At 31.7% G+C, this 19,464-nt stretch overlaps 2 protein-coding genes across 2 annotated transcripts; both read right to left on the reverse strand.

The window, feature by feature from the left end:
• Positions 1–670: 670 nt before the first annotated feature.
• Positions 671–4,478, reverse strand: LOC7484049 (probable serine/threonine-protein kinase PIX13). The gene is made up of 7 exons (XM_024590427.2): positions 4,261–4,478; positions 3,242–3,627; positions 2,624–2,759; positions 2,377–2,516; positions 1,970–2,090; positions 1,503–1,820; positions 671–1,017 (listed from the first exon to the last, which is right to left on the reverse strand). Exons 1-7 carry the CDS (start codon positions 4,349–4,351, stop codon positions 926–928), a joined length of 1,284 nt encoding a protein of 427 aa, XP_024446195.2. The 5' UTR covers positions 4,352–4,478; the 3' UTR covers positions 671–925.
• An 11,799-nt stretch (positions 4,479–16,277) lies between these two features.
• On the reverse strand, positions 16,278–18,283 carry LOC7484051 (WRKY transcription factor WRKY51). The gene is made up of 3 exons (XM_002325212.4): positions 17,273–18,283; positions 16,904–17,029; positions 16,278–16,774 (listed from the first exon to the last, which is right to left on the reverse strand). Exons 1-3 carry the CDS (start codon positions 17,866–17,868, stop codon positions 16,594–16,596), a joined length of 903 nt encoding a protein of 300 aa, XP_002325248.3. The 5' UTR covers positions 17,869–18,283; the 3' UTR covers positions 16,278–16,593.
• Positions 18,284–19,464: the final 1,181 nt, after the last annotated feature.

Here is a 19,464-nt window from a genome sequence, read left to right on the forward strand (position 1 = left end):
ATATCTTTTAAATTTTTTATATATAAAAAACTCTTATAATAATATTATTATCGATTTAGATTGACTCATTCAATCCATACTCGAGAGTTTTAGACCGAAGCATGAGTTTGACAGAATCTTATAACTATAGCGGGAACTTGCTTATATGCGCTGCATATAGTCTTTGGATTGAAGGAACTATTACTTACATTTATTCTTGAATCATCATTGATATGAGGTTTATCATCATCACCAGATAAAACACATTGATATGAGGTATCATGCAATTGATTAAATCATCATTGATGGTGTAGTTTCAAATCATGAAGTGGCTATTGCACAGAATTACAGCTTCTAGGTTCAATAAATCATTTATCTTTGAATGTCGTGTTTGATAATCATTAATGATCTTCTTTATTGTAATTTAATTCGTCTTATTAAGATTTTTCCGATAATACAAGAGTGTTGTCTTCAAAGTTTTGATATACTTTCAGCATCTTTTTTTTTTTTCCCTCACATCTCTCCTCTCTTTCTTGGAATTTATGTAAGCTCTTATTCTATTTAGCAAAAGTTTTTTTTTTTTTTACCTGTATTATTTTGTCAAAAAACAAATTTCAAACTAATTTTCAAAAATCCATCTATTACTTCAATAGTATGGTGAATTAACGGCTGTAACTTCAAAAGTATGGTGTTTATGAATGTTCTTCGTGTCACTGTAACAACAAATAGGTCTAATCACTGGAACCGAGTCGCAGCGCAGCATTCATAATATAACATCTGCCATTGATCTCCTAAAATGGCTACGGAAAGGTAGATACATGATCATTAAAAAAAAAAAACAAAATAAACAGAGGGTTTCAGGGATAATGTTATCTGATTAAGTTACATAGAACCTTATCTCGTCCAGGACTATATTTGAGGACTTGAAATCTCTGTATATTATTGGCTATTCCAATGTGTGCAAGTAAGCCAGGCCTGTAGCAGTATCCTTCACAATCTTCATCCTCGTATCCCACGGAAGTGGTGGAACTGGCCGCTCTTCAAACATGGTAACAAAGAAGAAAGTGAATGTCTAACCGCAGAAAATACAAAATGGGAGAAAGAAAAGTTATGTCGTGACACCAAATTGCCTATTTGTTTGTGCGGCCTAAATCCACTTTTCCAATAAAGCATAAACAGGCTTCCAATGATTACAGATTCTTTGCTAAAAATACTCAAATCAATACAAGTCCAGCAGTGCAATGACAGAAATGACTGTATCACATTGCCAAGGAAAATTGAACTACTGCATGAATACAACAAATGATAAGCGTACATGGTAAGATGCGCCAAACACGCCCAACTCTTTCTGCTACAGCTAGTCACATAAACTCAAAGCATTTCATGATAGCTAATTATGTATTCTCGTGTAAGTTATATGAAGAAAGTATACCAGAGATCTCTCATCTGTGATGACAACTAATGAAGAAGAGTACTAAAACACTACAAACCACTATGATAACCAGAATGAATTTTAGGCTAACCCAATCTCATATGGATGGCATCAATCTGTTCGACTGTCTCAGCAATTTCTGTCATTGATGGCCGGAAGCGGGGATCGTGTTGAAGACATTTAATAGCAAGGTGAGCTATTTGGTAAGCCTCTTTGGGAGGAAATTTCCCTTTCAACCAGGAGTCCATTATATTTTTCAACTTGCTTCTGTTTGTCAGATAAGGTTTAGCCCAGTCAACAAGTATCTGTTTCCCACTTGGACGTTTCATGTCGATTGCACGTAAACCAGTTAGCATCTCAACCATAACAACTCCAAACCCGTACACATCACTCTTCACATTCAAATGTCCTAACCAACCAGCACAACATCAATTAGAGCATGAAATTAAGGTCATGAAATTTTTTTTAAAATCAGTTGTGATCAAAGAGACTCAAAACAAACTTAAATATCCAACACCGATGTCAGAGAAATTAGATTTCAGAAGGAATAATAAGTACCTGTTGCAAGATATTCCGGATCAATGTAACCTATCATGCCTGCGATTCCTGTACTGACATGTGAATCAATCAAGGGACCCCAAAATGACAAGCCAAAGTCTGGTAGCTTCGGGTTATAGAACTAAAATAAAAAGAGAAGTTGGAAGGAAATAAGTCTGTCTTGAATACTTCAACAAACACTTTCTGAAAGATAACACTTTTGTTGCATTCTCCCATAACTATTTTTGGTGGACTGGAAAGAACTCATGGCAGGAGGGAAAGGAATGTTCAGATGGGTACAAGACTATAGATAAAAATTCCCATACCACAATGGAAAGAAATTGGTCCAATCATTGGTGGAGTCATGGAATACCAACCATAATTTATATGTTTATGGGTTACAATCTACAAGCTTCATAGAAACTTGCCTCGTCAAGTAGCATATTCGATGACTTGAAATCTCGGTAAATTATTGGCTCTTCCAATGTGTGCAAGTAAGCCAGACCACGAGCAGTATCTACAGCAATCTTGAGCCTAATGTCCCATGAAAGTGGTGGAAATGAGTGCTCTGAAAACATGGAAAGCATGTAGGGAATGAACGGAATGAACATTTGGATACATAAGTGTAGGCTCTACTAAATGCAAAAATTTACAAGCAGTAGTAATGTCTCTTACTTCCAAAGAGATGGTAATTTAAGCTTCCCTTTTTCATGAACTCATAGACAAGGATGCGGTCTCCACATTCCGAACAATATCCCAATAGTTTTACCAGGTTCGGGTGAGAATGTTTTTCGGAGAAATACACCTCGGCCTGTACCAATACATGGACAAATGATTAAACTAACAACTTTTACTACCTCAAACAAAGAACTAGCTCCCAGAAAGAGCACATGCATTTGGTTTGTGAAGGAAAGACAGAAGATGGGGAACGAGAGAGCAAGAGAGAAATAGAATCACAATTCCAAAGGTACAAGATATCAATAACTCAGAACACCCTTAACCACCTCAATAGCTAAATTCACTTAACATATGATATCTCAAATACCATGGATTTTCTGTTCACTTGTGAAGATGTCAGACAGAATTTTTAGAAATATAACTTGAGTTAGTTCCAAGTCATTTTACACATTCCTAATGGATAAATACTAAAATGAGCTATAAATTAACATTCCTCTTCCAAAAGAGATCTTGTAAGGTTCAGCAAAGAAAGAATTTAAGGGAGCATATTTTTAAGCACAGCAAAGAAGAGTATGATTGTATGACAGTAAAAACAAAATTTGGAAATCCATATACCTTCCACTCATTTAATCCTTGCATGCTGAAGGTATCTAATTTCTTGACAGCAACGACCGTCTTCTTTATACCACTTGGAGGCAACTTCTCCTTAAGCCAACCCTTATAGACGTCACCAAAACCTCCTTTTCCCAGCAACATATCGGATCTAAAATTATATGTTGCAGCCCTCAATTGCGCCAATGTGAATACTCTTGCGCTTGAGTTGGTAGCATTTTGCCCATTTGCTAAAGTCCCATCACCACTTCCAGTTGCATCTGAGAATTGGCTGCTCTCAGGGACATTTTTATCCCAGATAAATGTGAAGCTGCTACTTGGTTGAGACATCCATGATGTAATGCTGGTGCTTACTCTGGAGAACCAGCTGTTTCCAAAGTCATCGCTACCTGCAAATCATGTATGACCATTGCATAAGCATGAAAAACTCATATAATCAGAAAATGAAGTCACAAATAGAAATTGGAAGCAATATTTTCCAAAAAAAATTTAAAAAAATAAGTGTAAAGCACAAACTAGTCCCCTATGATTTGACCATTTCTGCACCCAACTAATGGAGTTTTTCTCCTTTTTTTTTTTTTTTTTTGAGTAACTGGTATTTTATCCCATTAGAAATATTGATAATCCCATTAGATTCCATGAATATATCCTGAGAGTACAGCTAGCAACACATTGAAGAGTCGATAACACAATGAGCAACCCTATAAAACATTGCTACAGGAAAAAAGATGTCATCTTTGCATTGCTTCAAGGGTTGGAGAGACAATTAGAAACGCCAAAAAGCATTAACATCAATAAAAAGGTAGAGGGGCAGTGAACAACAAAGACCCAATCCCAATCACAATCACAAACATATAATAAGCAGAGGACATGTTGTGAAATAAGCCAAAAAAAGAAAGGATTCTATCCAACTAAGTCAAATTACAGAAGTGTAAGAGCAAAACCAAAAGAAACCCAATTTGAAACATTCAATGAATAGTAGAATTAATGTGAAGAGAAGTTGAAAATTATTGTGGTGGTACCTGCACTGACATGGTCGGCGGTGCTTGGTGTTGGGTCTTGATCTTGGGTTGTTGCTGGCTTCTGAGCTGAACAGCTACAGCAAATCCCCATTAATTGACTGCCGCTGTAATCTGTGTGTCACCCTTTCCTTCTTGTTGTAATGACCATTGTTTTTTTCCTGCTGTTCTTGAAAGAGCGGGAGAGAAACATAATGTCAAGGGAAGAGGATTTTTCTTAAAAAAACAAATAGCACTATAAATTAAAAATAATAACGTAATAGCACAGTTTTTTTATATATAAAAAAATAATATATATATATATATATATATATATATAATAAAATAATAATGTTATTTAATATACACGTGTCATGGATATCGCAAATCGAAAACACAGCGATATGTTACAAAATTTATTTAATATCATATTTTTCAAAAGCAACTTCTTCATATGTCAGCATTTTGAAACTCTTGCAGCCATGTTATTTGCATTTTAAGAATATTTTATTTTGAAAAAATATTAAATTAATATTATTTTAATAATCTTAATGTGTTATATTAAAAAAAAACTAATATAATTTTAAATAAAAAATATTTTTAAAAATCAATTGCGTCACACTACTAAACAAGTAAAATGGTCAAAATTTTAAATTCTGTGTGCTTTTACAGCGGGAAGAGACATCTTTTTTTACGTTGACTTTGAACAAGGAAGAAGAGCTTGAGTGCTGGAGAGTATCATACGGCAACAAGGGCTCCGTTCTATTGAATAATAATAAAAAAAAGGTGAATAGTATATTACTGTGTATTTTCATCTTCTCCTTGACTATTTAATTTCTCATTAAGTTTTAGTTGTATTTAATGAATTAAGTTATGGCTAATTTTAGAAGAATGAAAATCTTTAGTAAGCTAAGAAATGGATTTTCATAAATCTCAAATATATATATATATATATATATATATATATATATAACTCCTTGATTATTTTCATTTATATAATGGCCTACTTGTTTAGAATGCTAACAATTAAGTAGTATGGAGTGAGATTAGTATTATTATACCTAAACTGATTTATTAAGTCAATATATTAACTTGTTAATTTAATTTGAGTTGAGTTTTATATTAAATCATATGAGAGTTAATTTATAAAATTTAATTAATTTTGTGAATTAACTTGCAATTCGATTGACTAGTTAAAATCAGATGAGATTTGATTTAAAAAAATCTAGAAGAAGTTTATACTAATTTTTTAAAAAAAAATTCTTAAAATAATATAATTTTAAATTAATTTAAAATGATTCAGATTTGAGTTAGGTGATGAACATCCCATGATTTCATAATTATGAGTAGGACTTCCATGGATGCACTTAAATTCTTGGATTGAAGGGACAACTACTTATATGTATTCTTATATCATCACTAGAGAAGCACATTGATATGAGGTATTATTCTATTGATTAAAACAGCATTGATGGTGTAGTTTCAACTTTGGAAGTGGCTATTGCCAGATTACAGCTTCTAGGTTCAATAAATCATCTCCAAATGACAAGTTCAATCATTGTGTTGGCGTTTACATTTAATCAAACTACTTTAGAATGAAAACTATATATGTTGCTCGTGTATCGCGGCATAACCGAGTTAAATTTTTTTTAATAAAAAATTTATTAGTTTAGAAAAAATTTAAATCTCGAATTATTAATTCAAGTGATAATTTAAATAATACAAAAAAAAAACAATAACAATAAATAAACAATAAAAAAAAAACACACTTGATCCAAGCAAACTATTGCAAACATTTTAAACCTAGTCAAATCTTAAAAACTTGTAATCCATGAAATCATAGATCCGGATACAATCAAGAAGTTTATTATGAGCTAATTTAAAAATATTAATTTAAAAACTTGTCAAAATAGAAAAAATAAAAATTAAAAGAATAAGGATTAAATTTGATATTAGAAAAAAAAAAACAAAGGAGAGTGAAATCATAAAACAAAATTAATTTAAGAAATTATTCCAAATAAAAACTTGTCAATGTTGAAAAATCAACAATCAAAAGAACAAGGATTAAATTTGATAGAAAAAAAAACCAAATGAGGGTGAAATCACAAAACAAAATCAATTTAAAAAATGACTCAAAACAAAAAAAAAAAATAAAAAGAATGAGGATGAAATTTGAATGATAAAAAAATTAATATGAGTGAAATTAAAAAAGCATACCAAATATGAAGAGAGAGGAAAGAAATGGAAAAATATGATCACCGACACTAAACTTTTGTGAATGGTGGCAGCACATGCAGCATCTCGTCGGGTCGGAGAAGTCAAGACCTTTCAAACACTGTCCTGGAATGTGGTGTTTGGTGGCTAGATAGCTTCTCACGTGCTAGCAAGATTTTTTTTTTAATTATATTCAATAAATGTAATTTACAACAATACCCCTAATTAAGTACTCATGAAATCTACAATAAAAACAAATTAAAATGATGAAAAAAGTCATTAAGTGAGAGTTTAATTGGTTTTGTTTTTAAAGATATCAAAGTAATTATATTATTTTATAAAAAATAAAAATACAAAAATATCATTGAGTAGTAGGCATTAGATTATATTATTCAAGGGTTAAATGAGTAATTTAATCATGCATTTAAAATCAAAATTACAAACATAACCTTATATTTTCAGCAAAAGATTTTGATGTGAGGGTGAAAACACCACCTTGCATCCAATACCAAGTTAAAAGATTTAATGAAATTGGAGTAAAATAGTAATTATATTATTGTAATGACTAATGAATAGTAAATTATCTCTTGGGAAACAGTAACATCACTAGCATTTTTTTTAATGATGGACGGAAATCTATCTAAACTCAATGGTTATAAATCATTCACTCCATCTTTAATCTCGCAAAAAAAAGAAGAAGAAGAAGAAGAGGGAAACAACTCATTCTTCAAAGAAATGAATAGTCTGAAAACTGTTAAAATCTGCCCTTGATTAGCATGCTGTAGTCCTGTCTAAAACATTTCATGAGCACTAATTACATGAAATCTTTGTGTGTTTGTGTATTAAATGATGTTAGACCAGTATCCCAGAAATCTCTCACCTTTCACGGCGATTGTATGAAGGAGAATACTAAAACGCTAGTGAAAATTGACGCAACAGAATGAATTTAAGGCTCCCCTGATTTCATATGAACTGCTTCCATCTGTTCAAGTATTTCAGCAATTTCTGCCATTGATGGCTGGAACCGGCGATGGAGCTGAAGACATTTAAGAGCAAGGTTAGCTATTTGCGAAGCCTCTTTAGCAGGATATTTTCCCTCCAACCGAGAGCTGAAACCATCATATGTTTTAACTTCATTTTATTTGTCATATATATGGTTTAATCCAATAAACCTGCGCCAGCTTTCGACGATTCATATCAGTTGCACTTAAGCCTGTTAGCATGTCAACTTAAAAAACTACAAAATTCTCTCTAACTAACTATTTTTTAAAAGTTTTTTTTATTTAAAAATGTATTAAAATATTTATTTTTTAATTTTATTTTATTTTTTATATTAAAATATCAAAATTATCAAAAATCATTAAAAAAATATTAATTTGATATTTTCTTAAATAAAACACATGTTTAAAATGCCTTTAAAAATAAAAATTACCGTTTTTTCAAACAATATCGTTGTTGTTTGCATACTAATATAGCATACGGTAAAGAGAAAGAAAAAGCAAATTTTCAATCCTTAAATAATGAGTAATTTTTTTATTTTTTTAAGATGACATACAAAACTATTTAAATAGTAAATAAATAATAAAATTCAAGTTAAATAAAATTATTAAAAAATATATAGTAAAAGAATCTGAAAATAACAAGAAAAATAAAAAAAAAATCTAAAACAATAACTTTCAATCTTAATATAAAATATATAGTAAATTTTCATTTTCATCTATATATGTCCTATGCACATAAATTTTGATTAATTTTGTCTTTGAATCTTATCTCCATCTCTTCCAATTACACATGATGTTTTTTGTCTTGTAACCATCTTTTCTTTTCTATATACCAAACCAAACACTACCTTCCAGCAAGTAAGTAGCAGGTCATGATCATTTGGAAGTGAAAAATTCATAAAAAATATCATTTCTATATGATTTTCGAACCAACAATCTTCGTTGCATTGACATTAATTGGTTTTTCTATTCTGTGATGACACATTCACCTTTTTCATGGTAAAAAATTTATATTCTGTGATGACAAAGACGAGTGCTGAAGTCATCAGTGAATTTTGTTTTGGTGTTGAAAAGAGAGAAACTACAGAACATGAATAGAAATCCAAGCCCGTGCATGTATGCTTCTGGTTTATCTATCCCTTTACCAGATATAGCCTTTGTAAGTATTCAGATTCTGTCCATCAGTCTAAGCTAGCATCATTTATTCTACCAATATAGCTTTGTGGGTTAGCTTTAATTCAGAATTCCTAGCAAGCGACCCAATTGAATCCACCATATATGTCAGTTAATTCATTGATCTTAAAGCAGAATGCTTGGAAGTTGCAAACACCGAATACTGGTCAGCTGCTAAATAAGAAAATTATCAAGAACTTATAAATCAATTCAAAAAAAAAAACACAAACGGGTTAATTGTAACCAATTCTTTGTTGATATTGAATTTAATTATAGTGTTTAATCTAAATTCAATTAATAAATAAATTAAATTTGCATATTTAAAAGAAATATTGTATCACTAAACTCAATTCATTTTATTTTTTTATTACACTGGAAAATAACGAGAAGGATGCTAAAAAAAATATGAGTATTTTGAGAACAATATATAGTTCTAACATTAATTTTTTTTTTTTTTTTAGTATAGTAAACTAGAGAGGTTGTTATTTCATTTATTTTTTGTATCTTTTTAATTGAAATTTAATTTTTAATATTTAAAATGATTTCATTTAGAATTAAAGAAATAATCGTTTCAAATTAACAATTGAATTACATTTACATTGTACACCACCTTATTCTTCTCATGACAATAGTGGTGCTAGGACAAAAAAAAAGAAGGCAATTTGGAATGCAGAGTTGATGATACAAGTAATAGCCAATGAGCTATACAGATTCATCCCCGATATCCCTTCAAGACTCCAATTTTTCAACCTTTTCAGAAACCAAAAATGAAAAATAATAATACAAGCTGTAAAACAACAGCAAGAGCAAGAAAAAGATTAGCTAAATTAATTACGTGCAAGATTTATAATATCTGTTCAAGTCGCTCTCATCTTCTTGGAATTACATGTTGTGAGCACCATAAGAACCGAATCTGAATCGTTTACTGGAATCTCAAAGAACCCTTGTGGAGGAGGGCTCAATTTCCTCTTTGGAGGCCTAGGTTTCCTTGGAGCTGGTGGGCACACCAAAGGTGACTTCAAAATATGAGTTGGTGACTTTGGTGTGCTAGGATTACTGCTCTCTTGATCTTCATCAAAATTGAGAATCTTCTTCGCATCAGCTTCCTTGGCTTCACAGAATTTTGTTCCAATACTACTATTTGTAGTACTATTACTGCATGTTCTTGAAACTGTTCTTATTGGCGTAATTGGCCTGAACTCTTCTGAAATCTCAAGACCCATTTGCTGGTAAGATAACAAAGTCCAAGTCTTTCAGATCAAAAGAGTTTCAAGAAAGAGCAAATGGGGTCACAAGAAAAGAAAAGGAGAGCCAAGGAAGGTTTATGGGAGATAGAGTTTTCTTGGGGTGGAATAATATTTGATTATAAATAAAGGGAGGGGTGGAGGGAGGGAAGAAGAGGAAGAAGAAGAAGAAGGAAGCGTGCTATAAAGGTAATTAAGAGGGTGATGATGAGATGTAATGTGGAGAGAGTGATGGGGAATGATGAAGACGAATAACTGAAAGAGTTGGAAGAGAGTGGCAAAAGAGTACAGGCAAAATTTAAGACAATTATAAAGGGAAGAAAACAAGGGATAACACAAATAGTTAGCGTGTGGAAGTGAGTGTTGAGTTTTAAAGGTAGAAAGAAAGAAACGCAGCCTTTTTCACTGACAGATTGGCACAGTTTGCACCATTTAGCTCCATTGCACTTCTCCCCATGTGATGTGTTCTCTACCAGAACACCCGGGGGTTTCCTAACATCTTCACTTCCTCATGGCACACGTTTAGTGGAGCATTTGCTCCTTCTATTCCTGTTCTTTACTTTGATTTGTCCCTTTACTTTGATTTGTCCTAGTTTCATCTACCTAATCTCTGTTCGTAATCGTGTGCTGCTACTTCCCTCTACGGGTAGATCATTTCTTACAAGTAATGAAGAAGATGACCAAACCATGACTTGGAAATTCACCACTGAGATAATGATAGGTTTTCAAGAACATAAAAGAGGTAGATGGGTTGAATCCGTAAGCTATGTCTCAATGTATAATTTGTATGATTATCTTGTATATTCTTTTAAGTAAAAAATTTATAAATTTAAAATTTATATATATTCATATTATTTTGTTAATTAGAACCGTGATATTATATCATCTCAATTTAAAAATTTAAATTATTATATGAAATTTTAATATATAATTTATATTATTCTCTAATAATATAATAATCAGTATAATTCTCTATATTTCTATAACAAAAGATTAATTTTGCTTTTGTGAATATCTCGATGCAATGCAATACTCTCGTTCAATTCTTCAGTAAAACACAAAAAAAAAATTGAAGAAAAACCAATGAAACAACCTGAAAGTATCTTGTGCACTAATAATAACTTTAAATTCATTGTTAAACACAACATTTTCTTAAAACCTCTATCATGTCGTGTCATATGTTGCACTTAATGGTGGGATTTAGCACCATTGTTGACGAAATTAACAGGTGTTCTAAAATAGAGAGAAGCGGGATGACACTATGACAAACAAATTTAACAGGACCAAACCAAGAGAAAGCTGGAATTGCAGGGACCATATGGTGCCTAAACCCTCATCACCCATACATGAAACAGATTGCTACTCCTTTTATTTTATTGTATTTTCTGCTGTTATTTCTGCTGCCCATGTTAGTTTACTCACGTTAGCTTTCATTCATTCATGTTGTTTGGTATTAAAATATTAAATTGATTTACTTTTTCACCTCTTTGGCTGTTAATTAAGAGTGTTATTATTGATCCCAACAGCTTCTACTCCCAAGGTTCTTGTAAAATATTTTCAAGTCAATCATCAATGGGTATAAGCTCACCGGCTACTGCCCTGTATGAAAGATTCGTATGCATAATGGCCTCGAAGTGGTAAATTTTTGGATATAGCAAGAGATGATATACCTCTATACAATTTGAATCAATATCCAAGCGCAGCCATTGGAAATAAAATGAAATAGTTATAGTCAAAAGGATTAAAAAATAATAAAAACTAGATATTTATGGCATTTAATATTATTGGATAATGTGAATAATTATTGTAACTTTTGTAATCATAATTATAATACATGACACTTTTTTGTCCATGCTTATTTGCCACGTATCTGTGATTATTTTACTGCATAAGTAATTTCCTCTACCATAACTATACAAATTAGATTTAAAAATTGTTATTTTGGAACTTTGTTTATTTTCCTAGTGTATTCTTTTCTTAATTAGGTTTTAGAATTTTTTTTGTTAATTTTTTTTTTTAAGAAATTAAGAATTATTGACATTCAAATTTATCAAATCAAACTTTTTTTCTATAATTCAGCTGTAATTTTAAGGTTTAAGAAACTCTAGTATTTTTTTTCACTGTACATTGCTTCACGCTGCAAATTGAAAGATTTCACTTGAGAATTAAAAAGAAAGAAATCACAAGAAAAACAAAAGTAATTGAACTCAACTAAAACAATTTTGGAAGTTCAAATACACATATTCCTTCAGAATTATTAACACAGGAACAAGATGAATTACAGTAATTGAATGTTGACATGGGATTTAACAAAAGATCGAGAGGGAAAGGTAAAATTTACTTTATGTGTCATGATATCTTTATTGCCTTCAGTGAAACCCCATCATAGAGAAGATGAAAAGAAGGGTTGCTTGAGATCCAAATCTAATAATTCGGTCGAGGTGAGGGACAAAAGCTGTTGGAATCACATGATAGAGTTTGTTAATTATCCTCGATGATATAGCATTTAGTGGTTAATACGTGACAAATTATGGGTTTAATATAGTAAGTATAATTATTATCAATTAACAACAAGCCATGGCATGTGAACACGTCCCTTTTTGCACAAGGATTTGGAACCTTTGCTTCTCGAGGATGAAAGGGGAAAAGGAATCTCCAAGCAGCCCAGCAAATATCGCTCGCGTGAAAGAAAACTAAAAAAGCAGTGTGAATGTGAAAGATTTCAACTTTATCAGAAACCATTAATCAAGTATTTTAGCTGTTCTTATTTGATAATTAAGATTTTAATGATGTTAATTACTTCATTTTAAACTCGGCATCTCTGCTAAATAAATACGAGTAGAGGGAGCAAAACATGTTGGAAGAGGAATTAAATAATTAATTTTTGTATATCCTTGTACCTGGGATGCATGTGATGTTATGCACTAACTTGTTTATCTGTTTTGCTTGTCCATGAACCTGCTTTTTGTAGACAAGCTTGTGATAATTATTCAGTGTCAACCCTCTTAACATGTGGACTTGCTTTTTACTCAATTATCTTGGGATTAAATATGAATAAAATCAAGAAAAAATGGGTTTTTTTTTTTTATGAACATGTATGTGTAAGTACAGATGATATGTTTAAGATCTTATAAATAAATACTTGATTCCATTGTGTAAAAACTAACTTTAACATTACCTTGATTTAAATTATTTAATTAAAAAAATAAAGATAGAAACATAAATAATATGTTTATAAAATAATTTTAAAATGAATTTTTAATATATTTCTTCGTTCTCTGTTCATCTCCAATCTCTTCGTTTTCTGTTTAGATATAATAATGAAACGCAATTTATTAGTAATTTGGTACGTATTCACAACACATACATATTCGCCACATTATTAAAAATAGCAGTTGAATTTCAAGTAGTTAAGTAATTGAGAAGGTAGAACTTTGCTTAATTTCTGGATGATGATGGGGTGAAGGGAGGGTCGATGTCAGAATTTGGTTGAAAGAAGAACGTGTACGATTGGCCCATCTACTCGTCAAAATCCAATAATGAGCCCAAACATTGATGATGAACTTGAAGGCTCAGCAACCTTTGGAAATCCATGAGACTCAAACTTTGTAGGTAGGTGGGGATTTTCTTTTCTTTTTCTTTTTCTTTTTTTGACATAATTAATAACTGGTAAATTAGTTTGCTCCGTGAAAGAAACTCATTCATCAGTTACACCACAATCACACTAATTTAACCATCTAGATGGTGGCCGAGTGATAAAAGCTTGGGACCAAGAGGTTTGTTTCCTCTGTGGTCTCAGGTTCGAGCCATGTGGTTGCTCATATGATGGCCACTGGAGGCTTACATGGTCGTTAACTTCAAGGGCCGTGGGATTAGTCGAGATACGCGTAAGCTGGCCCGGACACCCACATTAAATTAAAAAAAAATCACACTAATTTGCTTCACACCAAAGACATTATTGGTGGGTATATGTAGGGATGGTAATAGATAATTTAATTATGGGTCCGGTTTTTACTTTATTCATTAATTACTAGATAAATAAAAGAGTTTAATTAGATATTTATATTCTATTTACCGTATTTATTTAGATATTTATTACATGATTTAGTACTATTTATTATTAAACATGAAATAAAATAAAGTATATATATAGTTGAGTTATGTGTACAAGTATATATATGTATATGATTCTAATGTATATATCTTGGATCTAGTTTTGAGTCAGGGTTCACAATATTTATATATTTTTATTATTTATTTGATAAAATAACTATTTAAAAAAATCAACTCATTTATATTAGTATTAATTGAATTTGTATTAAATTATCATGCCCGGCTAATTTGTTGAAGCAATTTTGATTTAGTGAGTATTCAATTCAGTTTGATTGGTAATATGTCAATGAAATCCACTCAAATATCTTAGGTCATATCATGCAAATTAAGCTCCATTAATCTAACCTATCTAAAGGAACAAATCAACAACTAATTCATGACAAAAATCAAATTTGCCTGGTAGTGGAACTCTTTGGCTCGCAATCACCTATTTTTAATGCGATTTTCCAACTTATCTTCAATAACGAATGCTTGATATTTTGTTTTCTCGTCCTATATTCATGTTATCTATAAACAATAGAATTTATGAGAATTTTATTTTTAATGATTTTATATGTAAAATATTAAAATACTTGTAGTCCTTATTTTTCAACCTTGAAAATCTAGTCTCAAAATCTCCCTAGATGAATCCAATTGACACAATAACAATTAAAGAAAACATTTTTTTTGCCCTCCATTTGTTTTTTTTAGCTCATTCTAAATGTTCAAAAATTGTAAAATAACTATTTAAGGCTCAGCAACCATTGGAAATCCATGAGACTCAAACTTGGTTAGTGGGAATTTTTTTTTTTTTTTTACATAATTAATGAAGAATTTGAGTTTGTTCCGTGAAAGAAACTCACTCATCAACGACTATCACCACCATCACATTAATTTGCTTGACACCAAAGACATCATTGTTGGGTATCTGTAGTGATGGTAATGGGCAGATATGGGTGAAGTTTGAATTATATTTATAATTCATCAATTATTTTTCAAGCAAAAAATTTAAATATTTATATTTTATTTATCGAGTTTTAGGTATTTATTTGGTGTCTATTATCCGAGTAAAATTTATTATTAAACATAAAATAAAAAAATTATATACAGGTATGTATACATGTATTATATAACAAAATTAAAAATGTTATATATGCATGAGCATACACGGGTGAATAGTATCAATATTGAAGTATGTATATATTAGATTGGATTAAAAAAATGTTTTATACACATATGAGTTCATTAAATACTTAAAATAGTCATATACTTTTTTTTTACATTGAAAATCTAGTCTAAAACTCTCCCCAAATGAATCCAATTGAAAAGGGAAAAAAAACAAACACACAATAACAAATAAAAGAAACATTATTTTTGTTCTACATTTGTTTTTCTAACCCATTTCACAATAACAAATAAAAGAAACAAAAATACATTATTTTTGTTGTATATTTGTTGGAAGCACGGTAACTTTTGTTTTCGGGTATATTTTTAAAGTTTATTTTACTTAAAAAACATCAAATTAATATTATTATTTTATTGTTAAAAATATATTACCATCAAATTAATCATCTAGGTGGTGGCCTAGTGGTAAGAGCTTGGGACCAAGAGGTTTGCTCCCTTTATGGTCTCAGGTTCGAGCCCTGTGGTTGCTCATATGATGGCCACTGGAGACTTACATGGTCGTTAACTTCAGGACCCGTGGGATTAGTCGAGGTGCGCGCAAGCTGGCCCGGACACCCACGCTAAACTATATATATATATATATATATATATATATATATATATATATATATATATATATATATATATATTTATGGCAGTACGCTGCATGTTCAAAAAACAGTAAAATAAGCATTGCTTTCTCATTCAAGAAAACATTGTGAAACTACTATCAAGGAAGGTGAAATTGTCAATTTGTCACACTTCCTCCCTCCACGGCATTAGAAGGCATCTCTATCTTTTAGATAGTCAACTTTCTTTAACCTTTTTAGGCTCCAACTTTCCTTCAACCTTGCCTGGCTGCCTGCCTTCCTGTTCATTCATTCATGGCACATGAGCCCCCACAGTGTCCCACCACCCAATAAAGAAGCCAAGGCATCCCATGAATGGAGAATAATTGCACTCTCCGACCTCTTACAAGATCAAGAAACAGCAAAGCATATATCTCATTTAGTCAACCAACAGCACCAATTCACAGAGCTGTCATGGCCCCCATGCCTGCAATTTCCTTTGACCTCCTGCTCACTACATGACACTTGCAAAATATTCCAATCACACCCACATATTTTGACTTCTTTTGCAATCACACCATAGATTTCAAATCAAAGAATCCAATCTCAAATCTATGAAGAAACAAATTGATTAATAATACCACCATGATTTTCTTTAATTTCTACTCTACAATTTCTTGTTTTTTATACAAAATCGAAATTCCCAGGCCACTTGATTGTGGCCCGTCATTTTCACCCTTGAAATTCTTTACAATCCATTAGACTTTTCTTCTTCTTCTTCTTCTTTGACTCTTCTCCAAGATGATACCGTCACGTGACTGTCACGGCAACAGAGTCAAGCCCCTTTCGCAACCGTCTAAGATGGATCAATCAACATCATCAATGACTTTTCCGCGTCTCTCATGTTGACTGGAACACGTGTCGCATGGCAGAGTTGGCTGTGACATTTTCTGGTAGGGGAGCATGTGAGTGACGGTGCTCCCCTTCGTATGTTACAATAAGCATGGCCGGATCATCTACGGCACGCTCCACGTGCTTCCTTGCTGGACATCCCCTCACACTACTACACTTGTAGTACCCTCTGCAAAACAAGGAGCACAAAAATAATTATTATTTGACAATCATAGACTTGTGGTCATATTTATTTGACTTGGACCAAAAATCATGCATGGTTAACGGTGGATGATCAAGGCATAGAATAAAATAATACCTTGGGTAAGGTGAACCCTTGATTGGCTTTTGACCATATTTTCTCCATGAGAACTCATCTGCTGGTATATCAGCAACTTTGGAACTTATTGCTGGGACTCTTATTGTCCTCTTCACCCTTGATTTCCTAAAATCATAAAAATAAAATAATATTAGAGGATTTTTATATCCCGATTTTTATTTTTATAAAAATAATGATATAAGAATATAAATTATTTTTGTATCTTATTAACTAAATAAATAAATATTTAACATTGATTAACATGTAAATACATGAATTATTGAATTAAATAAAAAAAAATTCTAAATCACAGTCACATGTTTAATACACATGTAATTATTACTTAATTGTTGATAAACTAATGGTTACCTTCTTTTGGAGCAATGGCAGCTGCCACCGGAGGAGGAGATCTTGCTGGTGGAGAGGGTATGATCATGGCATTTCTTGCGGTGGATAGATGAGAGAGGTGGTTTTCCGGTAGGTCGAGGATGAGTTCCGAAAAGGGAAGACGAGCCACCTTGTTTCCCATCAGAGACACTCCCATCAGCTGTAACAGAAGACAGGAAGGACGAAGTAGTCGTGCCAGAGCTAAAACAATCCTTGGAATACTGACTGCCGAATGACAAGTCGTTTTTGGTCTCAGATTTAAAGGTATTGTTACTCTTAAAGAAATCAAGATTTAGTTTTTGAGGTTCTTGGACGACAGGTCGGACGGAAACCGGGTTGGAAGAAGTGGGTCCACGGCGGAAACGGGCATGACCGGTCCGGTTCAGGATGGAGATGACTTGCTTGAACTTAGCAACGGTGAAGCTAGTGATTTCTCTGCAGTCAAGTTGGTGACTTTGTTGGGTTTGGTTAGAGAGTGCAAAGATCAAGTGCTCCATGCTCTTAATCCCAGCTGATGCAGCTTCTTGAATAGCCATCTGATCTTCCATCTTTGAGTACCCAACTAGATCAACAGCCATGATGAAAAAAGAAGAAGAAAAAGAAGAACAAAACCCTTGGAGCTAAGAGAGAGTTAGCAGATGTGGTGGTGGTGTTTTGAGAGGAGGAGAAGAAGGGAGAAGAGCAGGGGGGCTTATAAAAGAAATGGAGGGTGCAAAGTCAACATGGAAATGTCAATCTAAGGGTGGAGATTGGTTGGACTTTCTGAGAGAGAGAGAGCTTGTAAGAAAAGTCTTGAAAGAAAGTGGTGGGACCTAGATGTGTAATAAAAGAAAAGAAGGGTTATGGAAATTGAGTACTTTGATGGTGGTGGTGGTGGAAGATGTGGCTTTTGATTTTTTCTAGATTGGAGGATAGTCAATGGTCATAGTGGGTGACAGGCAGGCTATAGATGCATGAGAGACCACAGTGCTCTATAAAACTAAAGTCGTTGAGAATTATTTTAATTTGTTTTATTTATTTAGTGGTTTTACAATGGTTAGTTTCGGTAATCAAGTTATTATTTTATTTTCGTGTCATCAATAGAGTGAATTAATTTGAAATAATTAATTAAATTCAATTTTATCCAATTTAATTGAACATGACTGCATCAATTTCGAAATTTCGAATCAACCCGTTATATGTATTTATAACAATTATTTTTTATTATTATAACATCTTTTAAACAAGAAATGTTGGTTCATGTGATTTATGTTGACCATGATTTATGAATGAGAAGATGAGAAATTCAAGTCTTCTAGTTTGGTCTTTATTTAGGGTTTGACAAGCTTATATTTTGGGAATTACTAGAAGATCTTTGAAATCAATGTATACTGAATTATTCATATTCAAATGTTTGTGATGACCAAAAATTGCTATGAAAGTATGACTTTATTTGATTTAAATAAAAATATTTTTTCAAAAAAAAAAATTGCAATAAAAATATTTTTTCAAAACCATATATTAACAGAAATTCCCCTTTTATTTTTATTAGAGCAGCAAAGAAACCATGGTTAATAAATAAAAGAAAAAAGAATATATACTTCCAGTCACATATTATGAAATATTGTTTGATACTCTTTTCTAAATATTGTCTGATAATGAAAATTACACTCAATCAGCCACATATTATGCCACAAAAAATTATTGATTATTAAGTTATAAGAGTTTGAATTAAAAGTCAAACATTTACAACTAATACCACCTTGAAAAAAATGCACTGTATGATAATTTTTGTTGCAGTCAAAGCTCCTCTGCCTTGCAAAAAGGAATTCGCCCATTTCTTGCTGGTATCAACTCATCAATTGAGAAGTCTCCCTTGCACACCTGATTTCTCTGTGCACTTACCATGTACACATAGCTATTAAATCAATTCAAAAATATGAGATTCAAAGTATGCTATAAGCTGATTTTTTTAGTTGGATTAGAAAAGTTATTAATTCGGTAAAATCTAGTTGACTTGATTGAAATTTTTGTAATTTTGTGTTGATTTGATCAAATCCAATTTAAACTTGATCGGGTCAAAAATAATAATTTTTTAAATAAAATAATATTATTTTAATAAAAATAAATATTAATCCAAGTCGATCCAATAATCTTCATGTAAATTCAATGATTTAATAATCTAAATTTTTTTT

This window comes from Populus trichocarpa, chromosome 18 (genome assembly GCF_000002775.5).
Source record: "Populus trichocarpa isolate Nisqually-1 chromosome 18, P.trichocarpa_v4.1, whole genome shotgun sequence".
Taxonomy (NCBI): domain Eukaryota; kingdom Viridiplantae; phylum Streptophyta; class Magnoliopsida; order Malpighiales; family Salicaceae; genus Populus; species Populus trichocarpa.